Source organism: Elephas maximus, chromosome 7, assembly GCF_024166365.1.
Source record: "Elephas maximus indicus isolate mEleMax1 chromosome 7, mEleMax1 primary haplotype, whole genome shotgun sequence".
Taxonomy (NCBI): domain Eukaryota; kingdom Metazoa; phylum Chordata; class Mammalia; order Proboscidea; family Elephantidae; genus Elephas; species Elephas maximus.
The window spans coordinates 114,517,972-114,526,077 of NC_064825.1; the positions used below are offsets into that span (position 1 = coordinate 114,517,972).

The 8,106-nt window shown below is 36.9% G+C and overlaps 1 protein-coding gene across 1 annotated transcript; it reads right to left on the minus strand.

Annotated features, from left to right (window-relative positions):
* On the minus strand, window positions 1-960 carry LOC126080450 (olfactory receptor 8K3-like). Its single transcript, XM_049891667.1, has one exon. The coding sequence runs from the start codon at window positions 958-960 to the stop codon at window positions 1-3; it is 960 nt and encodes a 319-aa protein (XP_049747624.1).
* Window positions 961-8,106: the final 7,146 nt, after the last annotated feature.

An 8,106-nucleotide genomic window follows, 5' to 3' on the forward strand; every position in this document is an offset into this window, starting at 1 on the left:
CTATACCCTGCAGTTAATTTTAAGTAGAATATTTGAACACACTTTCCAGGTTCTACCGACAGTATTTTTTACCTCTTTGTTCCTCAAACTGTAAATTGTGGGGTTTAGCATAGGTATCACCATGGTGTAAAATACTGAGGCCATTTTATCCGTATCAAAGGAATGGCTGGATTTGGGATGCACATACATAAAAAATAGAGTTCCACAGAATACAACTACCACTGTCAAGTGAGATCCACAGGTAGAGAAAGCCTTGAGCCTACCCTCTGCAGAGTTCATCTTGAGGATGGCCACAAGGATCATCATGTAAGACACAAGGATTATCAGAAGAGATAAAACTAAATTGAAGCCTGAAAAAGCCAGTATTATCAATTTAATAACGTATGTGTTTGAACAGATCAAAGATATCAAGGGCAGACTATCACAGTAGAAATGCCTCATGACATTATAGCCACAAAATGGTGAAATAAAAATTTTTATGGTCATCAGAAGAGACAAAAGGACACTGTAGACATAAGGTATGACCACCAGTACCTGGCATACGTTTGGTGACATGATGACTGTGTAAAGCAGAGGGTTACAGATGGCCACATAGCAGTCATGGACCATTGTTAAAAGAATGAAAATGTCACTAACTATAAATATACAAAAGAAAGCCAGCTGTGTAGCACACCAATTATAGGAAATTGTATGATGACCTACAATAAAATTTGTTAGCATTTTGGGTCCAACAGCTGTTGAATAACCAAGATCAGTGAAAGCCAAATGTCTGAGGAAAAAGTACATAGGTGTATGTAGTCTAGAGTCTATCATGGTGAGGATGATCAAGCCCAGGTTACCCATCACTGAGACCATGTAAACAATGAGGAAGAATCCAAATAACGGAGCCTGCAGCTCAGGGCGATCTGTGATTCCCATTAGAATAAACTCATTCAGCACCGTTAGATTGTGTTTGTCCATCAGATCACTCAGGAAACCTACAGATGAAAAAGTATATAAATAACCACTAACTTTCAGGAGATATTACTGAATATACATATTTATATAAGGTCAATCTATATTTCTAGCTCCAGAGTTTGATATAAATTTCCCCTCTAATCTTGAAGGTAGAGAAAATGAAACCATCTTTTTGTAAATTGAAAACATCAACACACAGAGTAAACTGGAAAATTATGTCACACTAATAGTAAATATCAGTATAGAGATATAAATTATAAAGAAACAATGAAAAGAAATTCAAAGGCATAAATGTACAATAATTGGAATAAAAACTCAAAGTTTTCAACAGCAGATTTGAGCAGGAAGGAGAAGGAATCAGTGAACAAGAAAACAGGTCAATTGAGATCATCTAGTCTAACAGGCAGATAATAATTAAATAAAATGAACAAAGCCTAAAGGTACTAACGTAAGCAAACAGAAGTTTTAGAAGGAAAGAGAGAGAGAAAGCGGCAGACAGATTATTAGAAGAAATACAGTCATGCATTACTAAAGTCCAGGACACATTCTGTGCGATAGGATGTCATGTGACTTGGACTTTGCACCACGCCATATCATATACAAGCAGTCACACCATATTATATACATTCAGTCACTGAATTTTGAACAAGTTCATTTGCTAAGTCTCTCTTTAAATCGAATTTGTAAGTCGGAACAGTTAGATGTGGTTCATATCTAATGTCAGTCAAATTTCCATCTTAGTATAGAGTATATAGTGTATAGTATATAGTGTACCTTTCTATATAGAAAAACATTAAAGAAACACTTCCATAGATACTACTTTAGCATAATAATACAGTAATAATAATAATACTGTTTTGATGTGCCTCACAAAGAAGTACCCTTTTTTATTATGAACCATTGTATTTTTCTAGCGTTTTTAATATAATAGGCTTTAAGGGGATTGATTTGTAACTACAGGTTATATGTAAGTCAGACATTTGAACCTGGGACAACAGAAAGTACTGTATAGTACAGCACATAAGCCAGTAACATGGGTGTTTATTGTGATTATTAAGACATCTGTATTATAGGAAAAAAATTTTTTTTTCTTTTTTTTATTATAGGTTATATACCTACTGTACAATTATACACCTGACAGTGCAATCACTTTGTAAAGAAGAGTCATGAAACACATGAGTAGCATGCGGGAAGCTATTGTATTCACTAAAAAAAAAAACTACATCTGGTTATATCCTCTACGTCCTGTTCTCCAGTCAGGAGTTCTGAACTCTATTATAACCTTGTTGGACCATGGTCATATGGATGATCAGATGTTGTCTGAAGAGATATTATGCAACTCATGATTGTAATGGATCAAAAAGTCACAATTTTGATGAAAGACATGAATATACATGTTCTAGAAACTCCGAGTAAACTAAAAGATATACACTCCAAGGCATATTGTAATCATTCTGCTGTAAGACAAAGAAAGACTCCTGAAAGAAGAAAGAAAGAATTGAGAGAAGTGACTTGTCACAAACAGAGATCCTCAATAAGATTAACTGATAAGTTCTCATCAGAAAGCATAAATGCCAGGAAAGAGTGAGTTGACATACTGAAAATGCTGACCAAAAAAAAATGTAACCAAGAATAATGTATCAGGCAAAACTATCCTTCAAAACTCACCATGCATATACAGTCCTCAAAATATTATGGTCCTGCCATAGGATAGACATATAGATTAATGGATTAGAATTAGATTCTAGAAATAAATCCATACTTCTACAGTCAATGGATCTTTGACAAGGACACCAAAACTGTTTAATGGGTAAAAATTAGTCTCTTCAAGAAATGATGCTGAGACAAGTGGACACCTGAGTACAAAAGAATAAAATTGTGCCTTTACCTCACATCATATGCCACATTTAACTCAAAACGTACCAAAGGCCTAAATATAAAAGCCCAAACCGTAAAAATCCTAAAAGAAAACGTGTAGGTAAATGTTTATGACCTTGGATTTGTCAATAGTTTCTTAGATTTAAAGCCAGAAGACCAAGCAATAAAAGAAAAACAAAACAGTAAATTGAACTCCATCCAAATTAAAAGCTTTTTTGCATGATGGGACACTATCAAGACAGTAAAAAAAATTAATAAATCACCACAGATTGGAAAAAAGTATTTGCAAATCATATATATGACAAGAGTCTAATGTACAGAATGTACAAAGGACTATTACAGCTCAACAACAGACAAGCAGCCCAATTAAAAAAAAGAAAAAAGAATTTGAACAAGTATTTCTCCAAGAAGCTCTATAAATGACCAACAGCAAGTGAAAAATTTTTCAACATCATCAGTCATTACTGTTGTTGTCGCCAGGTCCAGTCACGGCCTCTACAGAGGGACAATAGGTTGGTAGCTGTGCATGAGGTGCATCGGGTAGGAACTGAAACCAGATCAGTCACATGAAAGTCCAACATTCCACCAGTGAACAACCACTTCTCCATTTACAGAGTGTTTCGATGACCAAGCAGTTGCTGTCAAGTAGACTAGCATTCATGGAGACCCCAAGTGTGTCATAATACAGCTGTGCTACATAGGAGAAAAAATTGAAGTAATCAATGATTTCATTTTACTTGGATCCACAATCAACACCCATAGAAGCAGCAGTCAAGAAATCAAAGATGCAATACATTGGGCAAATCTGCTGCTAAGGGCCTCTTTAAAGTGTTGAAAAGCAAGGATGTCACCTGAAGACTAAAGTGTGTCTGACCCAAGCCATGGTATTTTCAATTGCATCATATGTATGCAAAAGCAGGACAATGAAAAAGGAAGACTGAGGAAGAATTGACGCCTTTGAATTGTGGTATCGGGGAAGAATATTGAATATACCATGGACTGGAAAAAGAAGGAAAAAATCCGTCTTGGAAGCAGTACAACCAGAATGCTCCTTAGATGCAAGCATGGTGAGGCTGCGTCTTACATACTTTGGCCATGTTGTCAGCAGGGATCAGTCCCTGGAGAAGGACATCATTCTTGGTAAAGTCCCAGGGTCAGAGGAAAAGAGGAAGACCCTCAAGGAGATGGATTGACACAGTGGCTGCAATGATGTGGTCAAGTATAACAACGATTGTCAGGACTGTGCAGGCCCAGGCAGTGTTTCATTCTGTTGTACATAAGGTTGCTAACAACAACAACAACACATAGGATTTTCAATGACTAATTTCTCTGCACCACCCGAAGACTCCCAACACTAAGTTAGGTGACAACAAATGTATTTCTGCAATGAGATATCAAGAAAAATATGCATTTAATTATACCCACTTAAATATGCAAGTGATTTCTGAGGGGGAAATAAGAGAACTAAGACCAAGAGCTACTAATAAATGAAATAAAAAGACACCTTGATTTAAAGCATAACATATTTTGCTGATCTTTAATTTTGCAAGGTATCTTATTTTCTTAAACCTATAGTTGTGCAGAGTTTAATCTTATTTCTGATCTGCATTAGGTGCGTATTTACTCATTCAAAGAGTCATTTAATGACATTTCAAAGACTCCATCCAGCTTTTGGAGGATAGGGGGTAGGGCAGCCCTCCTACTGATTAAACATGATGTGAGGGAGGCATGATGTAGTAAAACAGATACTTTAATATTTTGCTTTGGCCATGCCTCGAACTAAAAATTTGTATATTGCACATGACTTTGATCCCTTAGTGATATTGGTAAATTCAGGAAATATATGAAATAAGCAAATGTTAGGATTATAGAAAATATTATTATTTTTTTTAAGTTACATGAAACCCGAAAATACTATGGGAATCTATTATGAATTGAGGTGACAAATTCTGAAATAGATCTGTTTACCTACCAATGACAATATCATATTTGACATTTAGTTGAGGGCTAAAATGTTAGAAAAACCCACTGCCATCGAGTTGACTCTAATAGTGATCCCACAGGGTTCCCAAGGCTGTAAAGCTCTACAGAAGCAGACTGCCACATCTTTCTCTCATGGATCCTCTAGTGGTTTCGACCCTCCAACCTTTCGGTTAGCAGTCGATACCTTTAACCACTATGCCAAAAAGATCATAAAAACCTTAAGGATTTCAATGGGACGTTTCCTAACAGCATTAACTGCATTTGTTTTACTATCTAAAGAATATCAACTAACCATAAAGGTAATGGAATTATGTTTAATTTTCCTCAAAGACTGTAAAGGTGGCTGCAATATCGAACTACCTCAGAAATTGTGATTATCAAAGAAGATCGTTAATCCCTGTGGTTAAGTCCTCTAGTGTGGGTATTAGGTTAAATGGCAGTTGGGGTCATAAAAAAACACTGGAACTCTGACGGGTAGTCACAGGAAAATGTGTCACCTACTCACCACTAATGAAGAATCTGTGTGTGCTTCCCCTGCCTCCCTAACATAACCCAAAAGGAGAATTTATGGGCTTCTTTCTTCCTTGAAGACTATCCCTGAGGAGAAGGAATGCAATTTGTTAATTATGCCCAAAGCATTTGAAAGTTTCAAACAAAGCCAATGGGATATCTGCTAATTATACAAAATACCTTTATTTTAAATAACTTTTCACAACTTCTCTGGGTTAAGCCTACTCTGCTGCCATCTAGCAATTGAAAATCAAAATATTGTACCTGTGAGGACACAATGGAGACATGTATAAATTCTACCCACTGCATAATTGTAAAAATTTCACAAGGAAAAATTATAGATCTGTATGTGTAGCTGTTTTCTCCATTTTCGTGGTGTTTTGAGGGAGTCCCTGGGTGGGGCAAACCATTAAGCACTGGGCTATTAACAGATAGGCTAGCGGTTCAAACCTATCCAGAGACACTTCAGAAGTAAGGCCTGGTGATCTGTTCCTGAAAGGCGACAGCCATTGAAAACCCTGTGAAATGAGTGTCTTCTTCGAAACACATGAGATCTCCCTGAGTCGGAACTGACTTGATGAGAATTGGTTTGTTTTTATTTTTAGTATGGTGGTATTAATTTATTATTGAAATATAACATACATGTAAAGATGCACTCAATATAAATATATTTAAAAAAACTTAATACATCTTTTTAACCAGAATCCACAATTAACAACAGCAAAAAAAACATTAGCAAGATCCCAGAAACATAACCACCGAGCTGACGTGTTGTTGTTGTTAGGTGCCATCGACAGAAGGTAAATTTGAGTAATAGTCGTTTTAATTTGTTGTCCTTGTAGGCAACGGATATTATCCTATCACTGACAGCATTGTACTTAAGGATTCATCTTGAAATGTTCTTTTTGACAATGAATGGGACAACATGCCTCTTCAATGTTTCATTCCTGGTATAAAAGACTGTATGATTGTTTGATTCAAAATGGCCAGTACCAGTCCATTTTAGCTCTCTAATGCCTCAGATATCAATGTTCATGTGTTCCATTTCATTTTGATGACTTCCAATTTTCCTAGATTTATACTTTATACATTCCACACTCTGATGATTAATGAATATTTGCAATTATTTCTACTTATTTTGAGTCATGCCACATCAGCAAATAAAGGGCCCCAAAAACTTGACTCCATCCACATCATTAAGGTCGACTAAACTTTGAGCTCTTCCCCAGTCATGTTTTGTGTGCCTTCCAAGCTGACGGGCTCATCTTCTAGCACCGTACCAGTCAATGTTCCACTGCTATTCATAAGATAAAACCCTATGTGGCTAATTTTCTCAGAAGTATACTGCAAGATCCTTCTTTCTAGTCTGTCTTAGTCTGGAAGCTCCACTGAAACTAGTTCGCCATGGATGACATTGCTGGTGTTTGATATACCAGTGGCAAACCTTCCCGTGTCACAGCAACATGCAAGCTGCCACAATACAACAAACTGACAGACATGTGGTGGAACAGCATTGATAAGTTTTGCCACTTTTTAGTGCTGTCGTGGTAATGTACCATCAAGTCAGTTCTGACTCATAGTGACCTTATGTACAACAGAAGGAAACACTGCCTGGTCCTGCTTCATCCTCACAATCGTTATGTGTGAGCTCATTGTTGCAGCCACTGTGTCATTCCATCTCCTTGAGGGTCTTCCTCTTTTTTCCTGACTCTCTACTTTACCAAGCATGATGTCCTTCTCCAGGGGCTGATCCCTCCTGACAGCATGTTCAAAGTATGTGAGAAGCACTCTTTCCTTCCTTGCTTTGAGGAAAATTCCAGTTGTACTTCTTCTAAGGCAGATGTGTTCATTCTTTTGCCAGCCCATGGCACACCCAATATTCTTCACCACCACCACAATTCAAAGCCATCAATTCTTCTTTGGTATTCCTTATCCATCATCCAAACTTCACATGCGTATGAGGCAATTGAAAAATCGTGGCTTGGGTAAGGTTCACCTTAGTCTTCAAGGTGACATCTTTGCTTTCTGACATTGTAAAGAGATCTTTCAAAACAAATTTGCCCAATTCAATGCATCTTTTTATTTACTGACTGCTACTTCCACTTCCATGGGCATTGGTTGCAAATCCAAGTAAAATTAAATTCCTGAAAACGTCAATCTTTTCTCTGCTTATCATGGTGTTGCTTATTGGTCTAGCTGTGAGGATTTTTCTTTTCTTTATGTTTCCATACTGAAAGCTGTAGTCTTTTATCTTCATCACGAAGTGCTTCAAGTCCTCTTCAGTTACAACAACGAAGGCTGTGTCATCTGCGTAGCGTATGTTGTTAATGAATCTTCCTCAAATCTCGATGCCCCATTCTTCTTCATATAGTCCATCTTCTCAGAATATTTGCTCAAAGTGCAGATTGAATAACTATGGCGAAAAGACACAACCCTGATACACATCTTTCTTGGCTTTAAACCATGCAATATCATCCCCTTTTTCTGTACAAATGACTGCCTCTTGGTGTATTCACAGTTTCTTCATGAGCACAATTAAGTGTTCTAGAATCCCTGTTCTTCACAATAGTATCCATAATTTGTTATGATCCACACAATAGAATGATTTTGCAGAGTCAATGAAACACAGGTGAACATCTTTTTGGTATTCTCTACTTTCAGCCAGACTATGTCTCACATCAGCAGTGATATACCTGGTTCCATGTCCTCGCCTGTATCCAGCTTCAATTTCAGACAGTTCCCTGTTGATAATTGCTGCAGTCATTTTTGAATGATCTT

Excerpts from the sequence above, each read along its gene's own strand:
- LOC126080450 (XM_049891667.1), bottom strand. The coding sequence starts at position 960 with ATGGACAAACACAATCTAACGGTGCTGAATGAGTTTATTCTAATGGGA.